Source organism: Pyxicephalus adspersus, chromosome 4 (assembly GCF_032062135.1).
Source record: "Pyxicephalus adspersus chromosome 4, UCB_Pads_2.0, whole genome shotgun sequence".
NCBI classification, from domain to species: domain Eukaryota; kingdom Metazoa; phylum Chordata; class Amphibia; order Anura; family Pyxicephalidae; genus Pyxicephalus; species Pyxicephalus adspersus.
Genome location: NC_092861.1, coordinates 59951553 through 59975893, shown reverse-complemented (window position 1 = coordinate 59975893; position 24341 = coordinate 59951553). Strand labels below are relative to the sequence as shown.

General features: G+C 35.7%; 1 protein-coding gene and 1 long non-coding RNA gene across 2 annotated transcripts in view; one reads left to right on the top strand and one right to left on the bottom strand.

The window, feature by feature from the left end:
* Positions 1-24341, top strand: part of ECE2 (endothelin converting enzyme 2) — a 38900-nt gene that overhangs the window by 5492 nt on the left and 9067 nt on the right. Inside the window, exons 2-15 of the mRNA XM_072408384.1 lie at positions 3184-3270; positions 7119-7263; positions 9587-9802; positions 10588-10712; positions 14115-14261; positions 15773-15838; positions 17670-17858; positions 18053-18195; positions 19724-19838; positions 20702-20812; positions 20900-20998; positions 21378-21455; positions 21564-21667; positions 21879-21989. Coding sequence (XP_072264485.1) covers positions 3184-3270; positions 7119-7263; positions 9587-9802; positions 10588-10712; positions 14115-14261; positions 15773-15838; positions 17670-17858; positions 18053-18195; positions 19724-19838; positions 20702-20812; positions 20900-20998; positions 21378-21455; positions 21564-21667; positions 21879-21989 — 1736 coding nt within the window. The remainder of the gene's footprint in view (positions 1-3183; positions 3271-7118; positions 7264-9586; positions 9803-10587; positions 10713-14114; positions 14262-15772; positions 15839-17669; positions 17859-18052; positions 18196-19723; positions 19839-20701; positions 20813-20899; positions 20999-21377; positions 21456-21563; positions 21668-21878; positions 21990-24341) is intronic.
* Positions 13933-22960, bottom strand: LOC140328626 (uncharacterized). The gene is made up of 3 exons (XR_011920316.1): positions 22705-22960; positions 19740-19820; positions 13933-14265 (listed from the first exon to the last, which is right to left on the bottom strand). It is a non-coding gene; the product is annotated as an uncharacterized lncRNA (long non-coding RNA).

Genomic DNA, 24341 nt, shown 5'->3' with positions numbered 1-24341 from the left:
AGTACAGGAAACATTACCACCTAATACATATATATAATACCTTATATTATATATATATATATATATATATATAACTATTATATTATATATTATAAAACTTATATTATAAATTCTAAGACCCAACATATAAAGATCTTTTTTTCCCTTCCATCAAACAGTTCATTCAATTGTTTCATAAAATCAACGCCTCTGGGGTTTCTAAGACCTTTTAAACAATTTCTGTTCGATCAAATTCTGAAACATACACATATATTCTTATCTTGCTTAATAGGTGAATATTTAAGTGAAAATATAGTAACTGGTTTACATTTTGATCAGTTTCAAAGAATCATTACAATTGTTCATCCATTATGGTGGATTTGTGTATGGATAGCTTAGACTGTCCAGGCTCTGACAGACCTTTGCTGAAGAATAAAGAAAGATGAGTTTTTAGCTGAGAAAAAAGCAGTGACTGTCTTTCTAAACTGTCTGGGTAACGTCTAACTTTCCAAAAACTAACGTAATATTACTTTCAAGAAAGGGCATTCAACTCTTCTGGCTCTAAAATCACATTTGAATCAGCTCCGAGGGAAGTTGAGAAATGTACATATGTCAAATGACTCATAAAAATGTTTAGCACTTTAAAGGTCATCTAGATATAAAATATTTAATTGTCACTGGTATAAGTAAACATACAATCCTTCTACTAAAGAGTCTTGGAGGAAATTACACGGTCTATTTCCTTGCCATCTAATGAAAAGATTAGATGTATTCTGTTTAATATTGGGACTCATGAATGATGGACATTTTCATTTTAGCCCAGGAAGTAAATGTTTCCAAATGTTGGAAGTATGGTGACCTAACTGTAACCGCCTATTGAAAGATAACATTTCACCAGTGTTTTCCAGTCATCAGTTCCAAAGATGGGTCCAGGACACCTTGAAGTACATACAGGTTTATGGACCTAAGTAGTAATAATGTGTGAATTGCACCAATCCATAGCTACCAACCAAAATCAATTTATTGAGAATCAGATCTGTGAGACGACAGTTCTGATATGATAATTTGAATTATTGCACTTTACATTACGCCATTGTCACCTAGTAATCAGCGTAGTCCCCCTTACATTTTTGGCCATTAAGGACATACCCTTACATTGGTGGTCAGGGTAAAGTCCATTTTATTAGTGGGCAATGTAAAGCACATTTTTATTTGTAGTCAGTAGAACAATGCCCCCTTACTTGGTTATTTGTAAAGTGTCCATTAATATTGTTGGTCGGTTTGGTGAGTTTGAGTTGTTTGAGTGTTGTACCTGGTCAGTACATAGGAATGTACAGGACAACAGTTTGAGGCAATCGTGCCCTATCCCAAGGCCATGTGTACGGCATACAGGTCTAAAATTATTATATAGGAAAAAGAGGAAACATGTTCTTAGAAAAATGATTGGAAAATCCTACATTTGTTTTGCATTCATATACAATAAATACACTGCCCACTGTTAACCTAACAACAGAGATCTGGCGGTATTTATAGTGAGAGTAGGGAGTGCTTCCATTGCCACTCTGTTCACTCCCACATGATTTGATTGACAAAAGACTGGCCAATGTGCAATCAGTATATTGATCAACCAATCAAGGGTGCCACAGTTTTTATTAGATTTTCATTCGAGTTGAAGTTATATATATATATATATATATATATATATATATATATATATATATTCAAGGGTTCTTAAAAAAGTTTCTGCACCTTTTTAACTCTATTTATTAGAATTTCAAAAATAAATTACTTCATCACTTTTCCAAATAGTCACTTTCCTTTGCGATGCATTTTTCCTGTCACCTGACACAACCAATTACTACTACTCCTGCCTGCACTATTTTCAAGTAAAATAGTTAGAACAAAAAGTGCAGAAACTTTTTGAAGATCCTATATATATATATACATCCCTTGCTTCAGTTTTGTTACATATTTGCTGATAACGTTATTTGCTACATTTAACAAGCTAAAGAGTCACAGTAATAATTAAGGGGGGAACAAAGAGACATCTCATTCACATTTACTGCTGCTAAGGTTCTTCCGTAGCAAATATTTGAATTATAAAGTCAGCCTATCTACAAAAAGAAATTTCATTTATAGGTGCAGTTCAGTGTCCAGTAGACTCCAGTAGTAAGATATGCCCACCCTAGTTCCTGTTTCTGTTCATGCTTTCCTGGAATTATGTGCACTTCTATTCAAATCTACGTATTTACACAATATAAAAAATAGTTTGAGACCCTTCTAACCAGGGTCAGGTGAAGGCACAGTGCCGTGTGTTGGGTGCACTGCATTAACAAAATGAGCTTCCGTGTATTGTCAGCTCATTCTAAATGAATAGGTCACCTTAATTTACTTTGATTCATGCTAATGGGCACATTGTTCCACGCTTGGTAATGTATGTAAAAGAAAGGATGATTATATATTCAGATTAAGAGTACTAAATCAATATTCTTGTAACCTGGTGTAAAGTGTATGACCAGCCAATTTTTTTTCTGTTTAGTTTTGTATAGAGTAGGCTATCTGGTTGTTTTTTTGCAATTTGCGCCTAGCTAGGAAGATGTGTCTTCATTACCTGTGTTAAAGATGCAGATAAAAAAAAATAAATAAATCCAAAGTGAACAAAAAAGAGAGTTGTGTCTAAAACATGTGTCCCTATGGGAGGGTTTTTTTTCTGTGTGAACTACTCAAAATGTTGGCTTTAACTTTTTTGACTTAGTGACCATGGTCACCAGGGCATGAAAAATTCTGCGGGCTATCCTTTCCCTATTTTTTTAATGTATTTACCGTATATTCACTTTAAATCAGACTATACATGATATGTAACCTACCTCCTACCTAACACATTTAATTATTATTGGTATAATTGATATAAATACAAGCCTTTTTACAAACCTATATTTACAGTCCAGTTTTTTTGGGATACTTAGGTGAACCCACAAATTATATCTTTTTTTATTTTTATTTCTTTAGTGCAGATTGATATGATAGATTGAAATGTGTAAGCTTTCTGTAGGAGCTGCTGTTTATTATTTCTCTTTTAACAGCAGAAACCAGTGTTATAAATTCTTGACATTCAGTCAGAACAGTGCTATTCAAAGTGGCCTTTATAAACCTCAAACTCATTTTCCAGTATACTGATTCTCATTCATTTTCTTTTGTTCTCAGATGTCTGACTATAAACGTGCCACATTTCACGATGAGGAGGTTCAGGATCCTACTGGGGAGACTGCTTCATCTCCTGATACGGTAGAGGTAAGAATGTTTTGCATTACCATTTTGCTATCAGCCTTTAAACATAAATCAGTGGGAGATAAAATAGAAGGACCTAGTACTTTATTCAAGAGACATATTGGCTTTGGATATTAAATATGAATGCTATCTAAAAAGTGTCCAAACAATGTGAGTGTTTCTGTATTACAAGGGTTAAATGTTAGTTTAGGTCCTGGGTACCAAAGAAAAAAAAAGCATTTCTTTACACCCTCCTCACTTACAGTGAAGGACGATTGGTTCGCTCAGTGTGCCAAAAAGGCTGTAGGAGCCAGTGCAAAGAAAGCATTTCTTTTCCTCTTCACTTGTGTTGTAAGCAATTAGCCATTTTACTGTACTATGTGACTTCCACAATACAAGCATTTTAGGCTGCAATTCATTTTCTGCCCATTTAAAAGCCCAACGCATTTTCTGTTTGTTGGACTAAAAGAGGTACTCCTGCTTATCTGTGCTGTCCTGGTCCTTCCCTTAATTTTTTGCTTCCTATTCTGTCAGTATTTTAGTCTTAGCTTCACATGTGGATGCTTTCTAATGTGTTCTGTAAGAAAATGCAGTATTTCTGGGAATGTCTATGTGCTGATACAGTGTGTTGCCAGTTTACTACTCTGCCATCATAATGGTTATTACACCCAGACGTATACTAAACTTACACTCAGTGGAGTAACAAAGCAACAACTGCAGTGGATACAATACAAAGCAGCTAGGGTAGAAACTTTTCTGCTGTCAGCAGTGTCAGAGGAGAACTGATATCAATAAGTAGTGTAAAGATTTTTTAAAAGATAAGCTTAGTATTTCAGAATACAGCTATGAAGCAAGTTTTAGGTTTGCTGAAAGTTCAGAGAGATAAAGGGTTTCCTGCACACTATATTGTACACCATTCCTGCAGAATATGAAAACCAGGTATGTCGCTAATTGCAAGCACGGTGAGCTGTGGAAAGACAGTCCCTGTCTTCCTTGCACTATCAATCCCTCTGCCTCTGATTGCTCACTGACACTGGCAGGGACTATGGACTGGCAACCTCTGTAATAACCCCACAGAAGCGGATCACACACTACATGGTTAAGATATTTAAGAAAAGTAGTAAGGACCATTACACAGGGGGTGAAAGGGAGGTTTAGGGGTTTAGCTTTAATGCTTGCAATGTGGAGAGTAGCCTCACTGCAAGGATAGTCTTATTGTGTATTTAACTTAGTTAGGCTTTAAGTCAATATAAGTTATACAGCAACATACCATATATGTACCAAACATATTCTAATGATATTATTATCATTATATTAAGATCCAGTAGGCTTAACCTCATGTCAGTTTGGTTATGAAATTGTTCTCTTCAATACAGTGGTGCTTTCCATCTTTAAATTTTTACTTGTGACTATACTAACTTCTCTACATTTTTGTAGTAACTGTAAATCACTCATAGTCCAATCATTGCTTTGCATATAAAACATTCTCTTTTTATTGAAGTAGTTTGATTTTCACAAAAATTTCATAGTGTTAATAACAAAAGAAAAGGAGCTAAAATAAACTGAAATCATTATTTATAAGTGCCCAGGGCAAAACGAAAAGCAGTACCAAATCCAGACCTCCTGAAATATTATTTAGAAAACATATGCTATCTGGGTTACTCAGGAATTTTTTTTTATTGATTTACAACATGTGTGTTTTGTGTATGTTATATTTTAGGATATTTGTGTGTTGTGCAACAGCATAATATGATAGTTTGGCTGACTTTTTTTATAATAATAGTGGAATTTAGCAAAAAAAACCTCAGTTTGCATTTTGTATTTACTGTTTCGAGAATTTCAGAAATCATAACGTTTTATTAACACTTTATACCAATTCAAGTACAGTATTTATAAAAGAATTTGCTGGAGGTTAAAGTGAATGTTCAGCCAAAACTTCTTTTTGATAGATTGGAGAGAGATTAGAATATCTGTCAAGGGGGGCTTCCCACTTTTTGTTTAAAAATAGGAACATAAAATAAAGGAAAATCAATGGAATATATAGCAATATTTATCAAATGTCCAACATGGGTTTTCATCATTCCTTACTGTATCCAAAACTATGATATATATATTATATCTAAATAATTTTTTTACCAAGCCTATTTGCATAAAAAAGAGAAACATTCTTTTTTTCCTGTAGTGACCCATATAATTCAGTGTTTTATTTTCACAAAATATCCAAATGATTTCTTTATTTATGGAGACATTTTTCCTCCATTGTTAAAACTAGGTAATCAGCATGGTGGTTTTGGAAAATGAGAACTGTCCACAGATGTATTGAATGTAGTACATAATATATTAACAGATTAGTTACAATCTTGAATCTTTTAAAAAAAAGACAATTTGATTATATATATATAAATATATATATTCCCATATATACTCCCATCTTCCAGTACATGGACTGAATGCCATTTTCCAGTGGTGACCTTGTGTACCTTCTGACTTAGGTAAATATATATTTTTGTTTAAAACAGGATAGTTGTATTAGATCAGATAACAAGCTCTGTGTTGTACATTCTTTTATATATTATAACTAGAATAGTTGGCACTACTGCTAGCAAATTGTGTTTCAAGGAAACCTAGTCCCAATAGGCATCATTGTGCTGCTAATTTCCAGGTATTACCATTTATTTCAAGAAAATTTTCAACAAAAACTGCACACTACTAAATTCCTTGTTTTGGTTGATGTCCAGCAAAACTTAAAAATAGCATGGTCATCATCTGAACAAAAAATCTGCCTGACCATTTTGTGTTTTGACACATAAATGGTTACCTGGGTATGGTAATAAAGTAATTACAGTAACTAAAAAGTAACTAAAGTAGGTTAAAAATAACCTAAGGAACTACTATACTATATGATCTCTGTTTCTTAATACCATTGGGTTGCATATTTATAGAATTCTGTCTTTCAAGGGAAAAGATTTAGATGCCTATGTCGTCCTCAGGTGGACCATGTGCAGTATGAGGGTGAGGGCTTTACTATTGACATTTCCTGAAGTCTAAGGTGCTACCAGAGTTCTGGAGAAAAGTAAAAAATGTTTGGTAAATTCTCATTATGGGATATGTGATTAGTAAAACTTTTTTGATATGAGTATAAGAATGCTTTGAACAATTTTGCACACCTAAAGTGATGCAGAGAAAATCTGTTTATGTTGGTCCGATATGCAAGTGCTAAAAGTCTTGCAGTGTATAAGGTTCATTAGGAGGGATTTTTTTCTCATTTGTGTTAATATTCCTATTTGCAAAAAGGAGAGAAAAGTTGGTTGTTTACAAAAGTGGAGAACTTCCTGTGGTGACCCATATAATTCAGTGTTTCATTTTCCAAAATATCCATATTCACATTTATTGGGAATACTTTTCTCCGTGTTATAGCTAGGTCCTAATCATCACAGTTGTTGTATTACAAAGTGAGAACTGTCAACAGATCTATTGCACGTAGTATAATTTAATATGTATACCATGTTAATGGACTTGTTAAATCTTGTTTATCATGAACTAAATGCACAATTTTATTTTCCTTTTATTTCTGTATTTGCTTTGTTAGACTGTCTTGTGACTGTGGTCGCCCATGTACAAGGAGTATGTAAACAGAAAAAATGGCTTGTTGCCATTGCAATCAGGAATGAGAAACCTTGTTTCATTTTCAAACCCAGTTGGTATTGATTGCTATATGAATTTTTCTGGTATAACCATTCATCAAGTACAGTTACAACAATAAACTGGTTGTTCTGTGTCATAAAACAAGGTCATTAGTATTTTGTGTTTAGAAATACCCACTGTAAATCTTTACCCTTCTGCTCTCATCATGAGTTTGTTCTCTGGTATAGGTTGGATTCCGGAAAGGAAGAGGACATATCCTAGGCTCCCTTGGTGGTAGATCTCAGCCAGAAGTTTTTCTAGGAGCCCTTAGTGCTGTTGTAGGATTGCTGCTCCTTGGATGCCTTATTGCTTTAGGAGTTCAGCAAGCCTCAGGTGCTTTACATTAATGTTTTAACGTCCATATATACATTTTGCGTTTATCAACTGTAAATCCACAAAGGCAAAAGTAAAGTGCAAATTGTTAGTATTTTGGGGTTGAGCATTTGCACCATGAAAAGAGGAGGGTATATGAAGAATTTTACACTGTATGTTTTTCTTTTTCACATGAAGGCTGGTGGAGTTATGTATATATAATTTGATGAAGTCATTTTAAATTGTGTGGTTGGTGGATTTAATCTCCAGGCAGAATTTAAAATAAGCACATTCTTAAAAAAATAACAGAGCTCCTCTAAAAATGTTTCACAGGTTGTTAAGATAAATGTAGCATAAACTCAGTTAATTAAAAAATTACCAGATGTTACATTTAATGAAATTTCCTTCAATGCCAAAATTAATATTAGATCTGTTTTTTGGCAGTATTACCATTTCCTGTAAAAATGCACTTCACCTACTCCCTCCATACCTCCTGAATGTACCAATGTTTTAAATCCTGTATAGGTGGAGATGGGTTTTAATCTCTGTAAGCCACTATTTGAGCTAGTACTTTCCAAATCTACCCTAGCTTACTAGAGAAGTAAGACAATATAGAGAATAGAGAATGTTTACCCTAATGGTGTCATGGCAATACCATTTTTTCGTAGGAAGGGTTAGGGTATCATAAGAATGACCCTGCACAATAGGATTGCCACACAACTATAATCAGATATCTAAAATGTATTTCAAAATTGAAATATTATGGATATGATATCAGAAAGACTCCCTAAAGCAAATGTATCCCCACATGGACCTGTACAGAGGTGTTTTTTTATTTTCACACTTTTTAAAATGATCCAACACCCTATATATAACAGTTTACATGTGGCACCCATCAACATAGTATATAACAAGATATACCTTGATGTATATTTGTGTTCTGATTTGCCTTATATATGGACAGATTTGTAATTTTTTATCTCTGTGTACATTTCCATGAATGATATGTCTTCTATGCATTAGGTTTATTAGGATCTAGCCATGAATGTTATTGCCTGTACAGGTTCTTTTTCAGAACCTGGATGCCACCTATATGGTTGCTCTCTCTGAACCTCTTGTGGAATATTATGAAGAGTATTTTTATAAGGCTTTTCTACGTGTTCATCTTCTTGTGGGTTTTAAAGCTAAACTTCACACAACAAACATTAGAGGCTGCAGCAGGTACCTTTAATTAACTATTTTGGATGGACTACAAGGATCCTCAAGTCTGCTTGTCACCATCTATGCTGTCGTGGCCTTCCCCTTAGAGTTATTTGAATTATGTGTTTTCTGTCATTTACACTGAAATTCCTGTCTGGGCTTTCTTAGAGTGATCTGTATGAAAAAACAGTCTATTCAGGATCTCCTAAGTCCTGATACAGTTAGAGGCAGTGCTATAAGCTGTGTGTGGTGACTTCAAAAGGAAATTTATAGATTTTCATACAACAGGACATTATCTGCATAACGTTTGTATTTTTCCCCCCAAGCACCTTTTCCTTCCACATCCCCAAAACACGCGGTTAGGTTACTTCCCCCAAAATTGTCCTTGGACTGTGGTAATGAAATATGAATGTAGTGGGGACATTAGATTCTGAGCCCATCTGATGGAAAGTTAGTGATCATAATGATATTTATGGACTTTTTAAAGCGCTGCGTATACATCTTGGTGTTATATAAATAATATTAATAATAATAATAAGTTTCTCTGAGAACATCCCCTATGTGCCACTGGTTGAGTTCAATCTGTTTTTTACTAAATGTAATCCATCCCGAAATACCCTTACATAATTTGCCTAATTTTATTTTGGCCATGTTTGTGACAGGGTCACTAAAACTCATGAATAATAATAGGGTCATCACTGGAGAGAGATGAATGATTGAACGCTTGGTTTCAGAAAGCATTCTACAACTTCTCAGTGATTAAAGTTAATTATCAACTGGATTTTCAGATAAATTCACTGGCAAATCTGCAGTGCATGACCATCCTCACCCATTTCTCCTAAGTTTTGTCTAGTTAGTGCTGAACCTAACAGTTTTTAAAAGATTAATGATGCCATTAAATTATAAAATGGGGCTGCTATCATGCGTCCAAAACATTTTTTGTCAGAGAGTTATTTTTGAGAGGAGCAAAAAAATTAAGACTTAATAAAATGTGACAATACATAAAAATCCCTTTGTTATAGCTACTTCCATGTTAGATGTTAGAAAAAAAAGTATACCGTAGAATCAAGATTTTTTAATATTATGTTTTTGCTAGATATATATTACTCATCTGATCTCTTCTGCTGTGTTTTCTCACACATAGACAAGACTCGCTCCTTGTGTCTATCAGAGGCCTGTGTTTCTGTAGCTGGTCGTATACTCGATTCCCTGGACAGAGACGTGGACCCATGTCAGGATTTCTACCAGTACGCTTGTGGAGGGTGGATGAAAAGGAACCCTCTACCTGATGGTCGGTCAAGGTGGAACACCTTCAACAGCATCTGGGACCAGAACCAAGCTGTGTTCAAACATATACTTGGTGAGGAAGTTAAGGTTGGACAGAAAGTATAAGTAAGCGGCAGAGCACTGATTGGGGAAAATGAGTTAAGCAAAAACATGTTTAGAAATGTGGATTTGATTGGGTTTGCAATTGTTTTTGGATTGTTTTAGATCAGTGTTTCCCAACCTTTTTTAACATGGGGAAACCTTTGCTATAATCACTACATCCACAGCTCACAGTATATTATTGGATTGATCAGTAGGAACAATGCCTCCTACATTTCTGGCCAGTGGGAAGTGTGCCAGCCTAAGGCTGGGTACACACGTGCAATAATTGTCGTTGGAAAGGATCGTTCACAATCCTTTCCAACGAAAACATGGCCAACAAATGACTGCACAATGCATGAACAAGTTCTGTACATACAGCAGCTTTCTGCTGTATGAAGAGGAGAGAACAAAGGAGCAGCACCCCGCTGCGCTCTCTCCCCTTCACTTTCATTATGATTGTTCGGCCCTGAGCTGATTATCGGAGGAGAACCATCTGATGTGTGTACATAGCCTTACAGAGAGCTAAAAAGATCATTGATATCTGTTAAACTGATCTGAGAGGCACAAACTTCTCATTGCTCAAAGAACCCCCAGCAACCTCTGAAGTAATCCTAATTGAGAAACATTGTTCTAGATCCTGGTAGGTGAAATGGCCTAGACTTTATTGAAAATTACTGTGGGTGGGCTGAATGTCTGTAGAGTTTCTGCCATTGGCATACAAATATTTATTATATAATTTTCACTATACTGTGACATAATATGTTATATATGTTGCAGAGAATGCTACTTTTAACTCTAGCAGTGAAGCAGAGATGAAGACACAGCGTTTTTACCTGTCTTGCCTCAAGGAGCAGAAAATTGAGGAGCTGAAAGAAAAACCCCTCACTGACCTGATAAAAAAGGTAACAGCAGATCTTAATTTCAAATTAATAATATTTAGTTTACTAAAACAAGTTAATAAACAATTGCCATTTTTTAATAAAATAGTGTAAGCAAAAAACCCATTCATTTTTAAAAGTGGATAGAGAAACAAATGAACTATGGCTAGGCAATGTGCATCAGGGTAGTCTCTTAGAAGTTATGTTGAGGGGCATTTGACTGGTTTTCAACACATGAGAGGCTTTGGAAGTCTTGTCTCTCTATACCAGGACATGTCTGCACAGCAACTTTCATTGTAGGAGCACCAAGTATTATTTTAACTAGAGCTGCCAAAAATTAAAAGATTGATTTACTTAGTAAATTAAATTATTACTTAACTTACATTACCATGTCAAAGCATATATGATGTTAGCAGGTATTTACATCTACCGATACAACCCCTGTCCTTCTAATATGGCTTTGATTGTAAGAGACACTGATTAAGTGAACATAAGAAATAGACTATTCTTTATGTAAACGACAATAAAAATCTCCAGATCATGTAAATATCCCAACTCCATATTACTTGCATGCTGGGAGATTCACATCAGCACGGGCTGGAAGCACCACCCTATCTCTGCTTCTCCATAGTTCTGCAATTGAAGCCAGCTTTTGTTGCAATAAGCCTTTACTGAACATTTAAAAACAATGAGCTTTGTCCAAGGCAGGAGAATTTCTACATTAAACTGATTGATAGAAGATTTTGGAGTGAGTATAGGTTTTGCTGTAATATGAAGCATTGCATTAAATCCAGTGTCATATTTTAGATATGTAAATCTTTGGATTTACCCACCATTTAGAGGAAACCAATTTATTTTTAAAAAAATATTTAAGTCAGTGTCTTACAGTGTCTTATTTTGAAATTCAATTGTTTCTCATGCTTAGGAATTAGAAACAAATGTGTTGGATTATAAAACTGCCCATACACTTTTAAATAAAAAGGCAATGATCCAGATTGTAAGAATTGCCTGCCATTATTGAATTGAAGGCTGTCAATATTAGTTGATGTTTGTCATGGGTTTTAAGCTACGTACACACTTCCAATTATTATCGTTGGTAAACGAACCACGAACGATCCTGCACGATATCTGCGAACGATCGTATAGCACTGATCCTGTACATACAGATACCGACACGATCGTTCACAGATATTGTACACACGATAGATGCGATCGTTTGAACGATACAGGAAGTGAGGTGCACCACAGGAAGTGAGCAAACGTTCGTTCACCGCGCATGCTCAGACCATGGACGATCAATGAACGACCGTACACACGATAGATGGTCAACGATCGTCGTCCAATCCGATCCGCCGGTCCGGTCTTTCATTTCCAACGACTATCCTCGTTCGTCGGCGTCGTTGGTTACTTTTTTTACGAACGATTTTTGCCCAATCGATCGTTCGTCGTTCATTTCCAACGATAAAAATTGGAAGTGTGTACGCAGCTTTAGACCTCTGAAGAATTGCAAGAGGAAGGCCAAATATTTTCTTGTCCAACATTATTATGGAGACATATCCAGTTGTTGATAACTGACATTACATGGGCTAATGATAAGATAATATTGCTTAAGGCATTTAAACAGGAATCCTACTTTATACCATGTTGATTGCAGGCAATACTAATGTTCCAAAACCACCACTTTACAATGTATATTTTGTTTAAAAAAGGAAGCTGTAAAGTGAAAAAGAATGAACATGGTGAAACTAATGATGTGGCACAAGATACCTGCTTAATAACGTGCAGAATAGGATAAACACCAGGATGGGGCTCACAGTAGTGATGAAAGGACAAAGTAAATCCTTACCTGGGATTTTGGTCTTTTATTTAGGTGCTAGAGAACTTATGCATGAGATGGTAGTTAAGAAAATGGCCAAAGGCAATTTTTGTTTAATTTGGATGAAGCAGAAAAAAATTACTTTCCCTGCACACTTATCTCAGATCAGTGAATCAAAGAATTGAAGCAAAAGGGTCACAATTACAAACAGACAACTGGCCTTTTAAAAGTAGTGTTTAGCAATAGCAGCATTCATTTTTTCTAATGACAGGTTTCCTTGGAAATAAAGTTGTAAACACTTCAGCTGTAGAATAGACAGCATTGTAGATGAAGTCATTAGTCTCTTTCCTATGAGAAGGGATAGTAATTACATGACTAAATCTGTTTGCTTTCTCACAAAGTAAGCCATCTGCCTTCTACAAATAAATCGTATATTTCAAAGTTCTCATAGGTTATGAGGGCATGTGTAGTATACCCGTTCTATCACACTGACACTCAGCATCCTGCACTTATCTACAATACCTTCTGGATGTTGCTGTGTAAGTAAACCATTTATTTCAGCTGCTGCTCTAAAAAAAACAGACATCTTAAACCTGACACAGTGTTTAAAAACATGTTCAGAGAGAAATACAAAGTAACATTACTGTTACTTTTGTATCCACTGTTTAATTCACCTGCTAGTCAAAAGGAATAAGCATTGTTATTTTTTGTTCATTTGTTATCTGATGTAATGATAGAGTTATTTCTGTTAATAAAATTGAACTAAAATTATGTTCTGGTGTAAAGCATGGCAAAATTACCTGTAAATTATAAAAAAAATCTTTTTTTCCCCCTGGTATTATTTGATAAACAAAAATGTTTAAAACAATCCAAAATAGTAGGTACATGGAGAGAGGAGGAATGGTTATTAAACTGTCATATGAATGAAATAATAAAAGTAATAAAACAATACATATACCCTGTTTGGCCCCAATTTCTCATGTATAGGAATAGCGCTTTCCTTAAATGAGCACCTCTTGTCCATGTATTTATATATATTGTAGCTTATTTTCGGAGTAGGGCTTATATTTCGGGCATCCTCAAAAATAGGGAAAAATCATGCTGGGTCCTATTTTGGGGGTAGGTCTTATTTTTCGGGAAACAGCGTATTTGCATTATTTACTCAGCTAGTGTGCAGATGTTATTTTTGCAGAAGCATCTGTATTTTGACAACTGTTTCTGCTGTGTTATACAAATCAGTTATGGATTGTCATTGTAATAAATGGTAAAAGCCAGGTACTAGACATAAAAGATGTGTCCTAACAGCTTTATGGAGGTTTTTAGGAAATATTAAAAAAGTGGGTAAATAGTGAAGCTTATCCATATGCCCAGGCTTTGAAGAGATCTAATCTAACTTCTTGCTGTGTATCTAGTACAGAAAGTGAAATCTCCTCAACAGGATTAACAAGAGTGTTTCACAATTTATTAGTGCATTATATCTTGATGTCTCGGTTTCTCTGTTTTTGCATTCACACACATCTGTAGACCATTGTAATAACTTTGTTCTAATCTTAACAAATTGATAACGTTAATCAAGTTGTTAACAATAATCTATTCTTGTGTCTGCTAAGGTTGGAGGTTGGAATATCTCAGGTACCTGGAGAGGGGATAACTTCATGGCTGTGCTAAAGATTGTCTCAGGGACGTACCGGGCAACACCATTCTTCAGTGTCTTTGTAAGCGCAGACTCCAAGAGTTCCAATAGCAACATAATCCAGGTATCTACATCAGACAAGACCAAAATATGACAACATATATTAAGTTAATAAGAACAATATAAATATATATGTGGCAATATGTGTCTGACACATAGGCATAGTTAACCTACAATTACTGTGCTATTTATAATGGAGAAGAGATGTTGCTATCCACTCTCTATGTGGAAGCATGTGTTTACTCCACAATTCTCCTGCATTTTATATGCTATTCATAAAATGGGAGAGACGTGTGCCATTCCAAGTGGAACACTCTGATGACAAGTGAGATGGGTCACAACTTATTTGTTCCTCTCCTTTATTCCACAGTTTATTAGATCACACCATGTTACCCATGCTGATGTTTGGAAGAACTACTGACCCTATCTGCATGCTTTTTTTTACTACTGTTTTTTTTTTTTACTATGGTTTATATTTATCATATATATATCAATATTTATCATATTGCTGACCAGGTGTATCTACTACAGTAAATATGTTATTCAGGAAGAGACTTTTTCTGGTGCTGAATTAAGTCTGATTGATTGCATTGTAGCAACAGAATCAGTCACTTTTTAGCACATTGATTGAACAGTGCTGTTACATTATTTACAAAGAAAGCCAATGTGTTTGTGACTTATGATCATGATAAACACCTTGCTTTTCGGTATTGTTGTAGAAAAAAGTATTTTTATTAGAGAATATGTGAGATATGTTGTAAAGAACTACACAAAAGTGACTCTGAACAGTAAAGGTTGGAAAATAAACAAATACCTAGAAAACAACCCCACTATAGTTGCCAAGAAAACTCCATAAAAGAGAAGATACTCCAACCACTGTGGCACAATTCATACTCAGAGTTCAGGGGAAAAGTACGGTAGTCATTTTCTAATCTAGAACAATTTTCTTCAGTTCCGTGCCATGGCCTAGCTGCCTAACGGTATTCTAATTTTCGAATGCAATTACAGATTAGTTGCTCTGGTAGTGGGGAAAGGAGTGGTGTGAGCTGCAAGGACTTTCACACTTCTGCTTTAAGATTTAAGAATACATTTTTTCCACAATGCCTACAGTTATAGAGATTACTGATGGCCTGTTTTAAAGCATGACTCGAGTTTTTGCAAGCTCCAAAAAGGAAACCCTTCTTTCTGTAGCTGTAAATAAAAAAAGTCCTCAATCTCTGACACTATTTCATCCAGACACATTGATCCAGTACAGCCTATCTTTGGGAATTAATGATGCCCAGCATCAGACAACCCACTTGTTTTAGGACTAGGCTGTTAAAGCTTCAACTTCTGGCCTGAACCAACAAGTGTAATGTTGCTTAGAGTGGCACCACGTGGCACAGCTACATTTTGGTGTCCACTTACCACAAGAGAAACACCTAGAAAAAGGTAAGTATATATCCTCCCTTTATTTTTTTAAGGTGCCAAGAATGATCTAAGGGAGTGGGGAGTTAGGCTTTTATTAGGCTGACAAAGCACTTGTATAGTTATGTGTCCAGAAATTTATTTTACTGCACTTGCTTTCTTCCAAAGGTCGACCAGTCTGGACTCTTTCTTCCATCAAGAGATTATTATTTAAATAAGACAACTAATGGAAAGGTTAGTCATTATGTTCTGTCCTAGTTGGGTGTTATTAACTGCACAATGTTACACTGCTATTGTCAATGCTAGGTTTAATGTCACTTAGCATAATTGGCAAAATACCATTTCTGAAGAATATTTGTTTTCAAGTCTACTTTAATGCAAAAGCTGGCCTGTGGCGACCCTTAAAATCAGAGGTCACAGTATATTTACTGTCAGAATAGCTTTTATTCGTACATATATAGAGCCAGACGTTAAAACTTTTAATTATTAGTTACATATTGTAGTTTGTGTTTTAGAAGGTTTAATGTGTATAAGCTGTATATTATTAGGTTGATTTAAATTGTACATTTTTTTATTTTACAAAATAAATATACATCTATCACCTTCTAGATGGTCTATGGTTTATATTCTGTATTGGCAACAGTTATGGTCTATGTGCTGAATGTACCAAACTGACCTTGTCAGACAATTTAACTCATCCACAGTTCACTTTTTTGCAGGAAATCAATCATTCCTTTTATCACTATTATGCTTATAAAACTTTTGTTTTGTGCAGAAAGATCTTTTAGTTTTACTTTAAAAGATAGAACTACCTTATTCACTGAATGGAATGAAATGAGAATTTTACATTTTTATTTGCATGTAACACTTTGAGACCTGAATAATAATGATAATCAAGTGCAACATGTATTCTATCAAAGCTACCGTGCGCAAGCTTCTATTCCATATTATATAAGAATTATTAGTTTGAGGAAGATGGTTGTAAAAAATCAATATCTATAATTAAGTTGTACTTCGCTTCCTGCTTGAATTCTCAACTGGAAGATAGATGTGTTGCCCTTTTGCTCCCATAGATAAACATGGTATTATAGTTCCTCATAATAATTTCATCATGTGTGGACCTGCATTATTTATTTGCTTTATAATGACTTTCAGAAACATACAATCTGCATTGAAAATTCACAAACAAGTATTGGGAAGAACTATGTTTGCTTCTAGGTTTATTTATTTTTTACAGTATTGCTGTAATTGGTCTATACTCTCACTAATTGTCTGTTACTAATTGTTTTGTTTTTTGTTTAATATGAATATAACTTCTCTATATGTTCTATGTATGGACAATGTAACTATATTGTAACATTTACTGGAGTCATGTCCCTATATTAGTTACATGTAAAGAAAGAAATCCATCCCTACAAAGATTAAAGAGGTAGGAGAGGGTTCAAGAGTAGGGAGTTACTGTGGCTACATCTTTATCAGTTAAAAAATCCAACAATTAGTTTATATCTAGTAACACTTTGCCCTGAGATTAGTACATAAAGTATGAGTATAACATTGAAGGATATACATCAAAATTAAAAAATGTGAGCAATTATCCACACACTTGTCAATCACAATTTTACTGACATGTTTTGCAGGTAAACCCGCTTCTTCAGGTAAAAAAGGATGATTGGCAAGCCTGTGTGGAAAATTACTCACCTTTTTTTTATCCTTGATGTATATCCTTCAATGTTATGATTGATGCTGATTACATCAGTCATAAAACATTGTTGTAAAAAACTACATTTGCCTGGCTGTAGTCAAGCAGTTAACCATTGCAATGTGACATGGTTCATCAATGGACAATATTGCATGCCATTATTAACGAACCTTTACAGATGGCACTAGTCAATTTATAATTCATATCAGCATCTTCTTTTAACTGTTTATTATATTAGTACTTATTATATTAAAATTATTTATATAATGTTTATTATATTAAAACATTTTTCATTCCATTTTCTTTATTATTCCAAGTTTTTCTTTATTTGGGGTGGGTGTTACTGTCTTCTCTCTTTTTTTACAGGTGTTAGCTGCATACCAGGAATACATGGTGGACGTTGGCTTACTACTCGGGGGTTCCATAGGTTCTGTTGAAGTGCAAATGGCACAGATTTTGGAGTTTGAGACCCAGCTGGCAAATCTCACAGTTCCTCAAGATGAGCGTCGGGATGAGGAAAAAATCTATAACCGCATGATGGTTGCTGATTTACAGGTGAACACATGCTGAACATGGTATGCTGTAAATAATCCTGAGAGGCATTGCTAATGAGAACAGTCTGATATTTTATGTTAAAAATGCAGAAAAGAAACACCTAAAATCTAAGTGGAAGAAATGCATTAATTCTAACTTGTATCAACCATACACACTGTATGTCATGTATACTTTATTGCTTGTATTTTTTGCAGAGTCTGGCACCTGCATTTGAATGGTTGGATTATTTGAATTTTGCACTGTCACCCCTGGAGATTAATGACACAGAGCCTGTGGTTGTATATGGCAAGGAATATCTACAGCAGGTGTCTGACCTTGTAAACAGCACAGACCCAGTGTAAGAAAAAAAAATGTTCATTTTCATAATTATCTTCTTAAATTAATCTTCGTAAATCTGTACTTGTATAATAACTAATTTTATATTTTACACTTAAAAAAGCCCCCCTCCCCCCCCCCCCCCTCCCCAAGACATGTCTGATACATGTTTGTATTAACACAGAAGAGTTTTTCTTTCCAGAGCCCCCAACCTTTCTCCCACCCACGAGCAGTGACCTATAATGGTGCTAATAGCGAGGCAGTCAGTTCACCGGTACAGTTCACTCTGTGCATCATATCCCTCTCCTCTCATGGAAGTAGCTAATTACTGTGCTGACCAAGGTCCTCTCCCATCCTCCCACCGCCCTACATAAACTATTATTTACCTGTCAGAGGAGGAGATAAGGGGAACAATGGGGCTGGCGGCATTAAAGATTTTGATGGCTATGAATTCTTTGAACTATTGGATGTCTACATATGGGGGGGTAGTGTACAGGTAATAAACATGCGTAAAGTATAATGTATTAATATAACTAGTATAAATATATAAATAGGTTTTAATATAACCATTAGGAATACGTTTGTCGGAATTAACGGTCTGGTGACAGTTTCACTTTAGGACTTTCTATAGTACTGTATATTTTTTGTCTAATACCAGTATTAGCACTTTAAAAAGACATATGTATAGCCACACTTTTACATTAGGGTGCCTTTGTAAAGTTTGGTCCTACTGTAATCTACATGAACATCCAAAAGAGGACATGCATGTACACATGCATTATCCTTCAGTCCTCTATTATCTGCACTGGAAGTTTCTGCCACAAAACCTAACATTATACCTCACGATAATACCCCTGTAACTTTCACACTTTTACTTACAATAAACACTCAGCAACCTTTACACTAAATCCTCCTAAACCACTATACCTCTCCTTTGTATGCAAACCCATGGTTTGCATGTTCATCTTTGCACAAGGATGCTCTTAACTGACCACACTAGCACCAATGTCCAGTGCCAAAATCCACTGATTTGGAAACTTTATGATAAATTTATTGGGATACCCCACTGAAGACTTCCCCCTTCTGCAATACTTATTGTATGATGTGTAAAGAAATATAAATAGATATGGCTATCTTTAGTACTATGTTCTGTAACTAAGTCATGATTTATGTGGGACTACGCTTTGTCTGAAATCAATCTTCCCCAGAAAGGATTTTTGGCTCCCATAGGATCAGTAGAAAATAGGGAGAGCAGGAAATATTGCCTCATATATGTGGCTACCCCACGTTGTTTGCACATAACATGCCTTTGTCCTGTTGGCTTGCCCCTAGTATTGAATGACTGGAATGGAATACTCAAACAGAACAACACCCTGGACATGAGTCTTTATATGACAAGAAAGTACTGAAGGTTTAAAACCTACTGATTTCACTTTGTGGAAATTAGTCATTACTTCTCAATAAGGCCTATTTCTTGGCACTTACTTTTTCTTCATCCCACAGCACCACAATCTATAATCCTGATATTTTGTATTTTTATCAACTTCTAGTATCTTAAACAATTACTTGATTTGGAATCTGGTCCAGAAGATGTCACCCAGTCTGGATTCGCGTTTTGAGAAAGCTCAGGACAAGCTGCTTGAATCACTGTATGGGGCAAAAAAGGTAATATTTATTGAAAAGGCAATTTTCCATCAGTTTCCACTTGCAACTGGTTTGCTGTAAAGCAACAGTGTAAAGTAAAACAAGAATTCATTAAATAACTTCCATTTTGTAATTCATTTGGAATACTTTCCATCCTTCTAAATAAAGTTTAGCTACATTTTAAATTCAATGCCATAATGAGGAGGCATTATGCATTTAAAAGCTGTACAACCTAAATAATATGACTGGTAAATGATTGTACTCCAGTTTACCAAAATGCCTTGGGGTCACTTGTTTCTGTTTAGGGTGGGAAAATGAAAACAGATGTCACAGGAAAAATTAGGTGGTCAGACCTTTACCTGCCCTCTATTACAACAGGATCCCATCACACAGCATTATTCAACTCAGTCGCCAACACACTGAAGCAATATTTGCAATGGTGATGTACTTCCTATCTTCTTGTTAGTGATAAAAAAGAAATAGGTTTATACAGCATTACACTTCATATGGAGGAAGGATGGGACACTTTTTAGCTACTTTTTGAGTTACAGAATGGCGGATCTCTGATAGTAATGAGTTGTGACAGATCTGTGATCACATTACTATGCTTCTGCTATTTTCTTATGGTGAATGTAGATTTAGGTTTGCTTCCTACTCCATGGGCATAGGGAGATTATCATTAGCTGATCCAAAAGGTTTCCAAAATGCTGCATGTGAGTACTGAAAAAATGATATGGCCTAATTTTAACCACCATGGATTTCATGCAAATACAGGCTGTGTATGGGCCATTTTACAGTGTCATTTCCACCTATTTCTGATCACTCATAACAGTGTTCCTGCTGTTGCCACTGTCATTTTTTCTTTATCTTTCCCCTCGTTTCAGTCCTGCACCCCTCGCTGGCAGACCTGTTTATCCAATACGGATGATACTCTTGGATTTGCTCTGGGATCTCTGTTTGTTAAATCAACATTTGATAAAAACAGTAAAACAATTGTAAGTACCAATGTTAGGATGCAGCACCTGAAATAATTGGTAATTGTGTTCAGAAGCAGCAGTGATTCACACTTTAATTTCTTTCAGGCAGAGCAGATGATCTCAGAAATCCGAGCAGCCTTTGAATTCACTTTAACTGGTTTAACATGGATGGATGAGAAGACTAAGAGAGCAGCTAAGGAGAAGGTGTTGTGTTTTGCTTTTAAGTCTATAAGTTATTTATTTATGTGTCGGAAAGCAGAACTTTCTGTCTTTTCTCAATTAATCAACCAAGTTTTTAACTTAATTTTTAGACCTGGACTGGAAGGCACTTGTAAACTGATTTTTAATTAGGGAGCAATACAAAGTGCTTTATTTATAAAAAAGGGAATCTGACATTCCTTTAATCATTCACTGGGGGCAATCAATTACTGCTATTAAAACACACAGACCGGGAAGATTCCCACAAGAGAATGTCTGATTCTAGAAAATTAGGAATAACGGGTTTATGGGGAACATGCCTATAGATGACAATGCCCATGTATAATTACACAAATTACTAAAAAATCTTTGTTTGGGGTTTTAGGCAGATGCCATATATGACATGATTGGATTTCCTGACTTCATACTGGACACAAAAGAACTGGATGAGGTGTATGATGGGGTAAGGAGATATTAATAGCATAAAATCAGTTCTTTTAATGCAAAGATTTAATGATGAGCTGATTATGACAGTAATACTTATTTGTTTTGTTTTGTTTTTTCCCCACAGTTTGAGGTAGCCGAGGATTCCTTCTTTCAAAACATGTTGAACTTCTATAATTTCTCAGCCAAATTGATGGCTGAACAATTAAGAAAGCCACCTAACCGGGAACAGTAAGAGTGCTTTTGTAGTTTTGACTTTACAAAATAGACTGGCAGATATATTTTTACATGTTTTAGACAGAAGTACATGTTAAAGCGAAGATTATTAGCTATTATGTCCCAAAAATAATCTGAGCACACCTGCCAATACTGTATGCATTATTTTTATGGATTTCATGTATTGAGACACAGAAAAGGTATTTATGTATCTAATATTTTTCAGATGGAGTATGACACCACAAACTGTCAACGCCTATTACCTGCCCAATAAGAATGAAATCGTCTTTCCAGCAGGCATACTTCAGGCTCCATTCTATGCTCCTACACATCCAAAGTATGTATTTTGACCTTTCAAGCCAATTCATTAATCCTATACATGTAAGAGAAAGCAGCATGTATTGCCATTGCAATATCTTTACATTTTCTAAACATACATATATTAAAATAATATTTTCCCCATGTTAAGAATATTCAAAATGTTAGAGATAAGATCAATACGTGTTTCTCTAAATAGTACATTCAGCATATTTTTATTAGCAAAACTACTAAAATAAATCCATATAAATATAAAAACTAAGCAACATGATTAAAAAATATAATAATATTGTTCCGGCTTTTCAGTACTCCAGTAGATTTACATGAGATAATTTCATAGGAGAAATATGTTGCTGTAGGGGTTGGACCTTTGTTAGAAATTAGGGTAATTTTACAGTCAGGTTTTATAATCTTAAGGTTATTGTTTATTGGGTAAAGTAACCCTGTCAACACAGAATCACTTGAAGCCCCATAACATTTTGAAAACCAAGTGTAGTCAGAATAATCACTACATACAATAGTCCAAATACAATAGTGGATGATGGCACAAACTGTCTTTTTTTCTCTGCCTGATTTTTTTTTTATTTCATTAAGAAGGGTTTTATACAAGAAGCTGCAAGACCCTTTTTAGGTTTTCAGCTAAGTAGCTTTCCCTCATAGATATTATGGAGTCATCAACTATCATGATTGGACTGTAGTCAAAATCGTACCTGCTAAAACAAGAATATACTTACTGTTGGCTAGAGGGTCAGTATTCCAGTCAGCCAGTTATTATTTTCAGAATAGGACAGTAAAGGCAGCCTCAATGTTCCCCTTAAAACAGGCTTACTGTAAATATTAAAACATGTGACCCTGTTTTATTATTATAAATAATAATATAATTAAATATATAATATATAATTTAAATAATAATAATATTATTAAACCGGATTTATATAGCACCAACATATTGTACATAAGTGTAACAAATTAAATTAAAGCAGACCTAAACTGAAAAAAAAGCAAACTTGCCAAAAAGTGGAGATAATTGTCAAAAAAGGGATGCAAAATGAAATACCCTGGCTCTTGGTGGCTTTTTGTTTTAACTTTACACTGCACAACCCATGCGCCATATTGTGTAGAGCTCAGCTTACCACATACAAATCCATACATGTTTCCCTACCACACACTGTGGTTCTTCCTGATGGCTCTTACATTTTAAGGGTAAGGGTGAGTGGGCTGATGAAAACAAATACAACTTGAAGTGGAAGAGGAGGTATTCTCTGCACTTAAAAGTTTTGGATACCTGCATGCTTGAAAATCTGCAACATAGCCAAGTGTACCATTAGTGAAGGTAGGTACGTGCCTATAGGTGCCATCTCAGTGACCATACTATAAAGCACCTGTGAGCTGTCATTTTGGCAGCAGCATTAGGTCTTATTAATTACCAAGCTGTTTACCCCCAGCTAACTTTCTTTCCTGGCTGCTCTGCAATACTTACATCCACAACCAGTCCATTTTCCCCACCCTCTGTCATGTGTAGGCTGTGGGAAAAGGCAGGCACTAACATCTTCCCTCAAAGCCTAGCAGTACACCCTTGTGCTCTAAAACAGGCATGGCAAACTACAGCCTGCGAGCCATATACGGGGCCAATAGGGATGTTTCTCTGGCCCTTTGGGTAATCCACGGCTCTGGGCGGTGCCATCCCGAGCAGGGTCAGGAGAAGGACCCCGCTGGGGGGGGGGGGCGCACTGGCCAGAGCCTTGCCCCTCAGATTTGAGCCTGCGATGGGAGAGTGGGCAGGCTCAGTGGCTCACGTCCAGTGGCGTCATGATGGCATAACCCTGAGCCCACTATCCCATCGGCCTGGCCCCTCTGTAAAATGTTTTTTTCAGATTGTGGCCCCTGAGTCAAAAAGTTTGTCCACCCCAGCTCTAGAAGCTTGCAAACTCCCTCCTCTTGGAGATGTCCAGCTGTCTCCCACCGGTGGAATCATCTCCTGTTACACCCTCTAGTACCTTTTATATAGGGGCATAGCTTGGGATCTCCAGCAGGACTTGGGAAAACTGTCAGTTCCTGGATGCCATGGGTAATAGTTTCTCACTTTGGCATTGTGATTGTAGGTACTTGTGCAGATAATAACAAGCTTCCTCCATCTCTCACTATAGCACCAGACACCCCCATATCTGCACCTGACAACACCCCTACCACCCTGTTTCCCCTATGATAAGGCATTGTCGTATAGTTTTTGAAATGCCAAAATATGCCCTAGGTCTTATTTTCAGGGGGATGTCTTATTTTTCCATGAAGAAGACTACAGTACACATTTATTGTTGAAAATCACTCATGTGCCATTCATTGTCCCCTTCTGATCACTCTGTGCCATTCATTG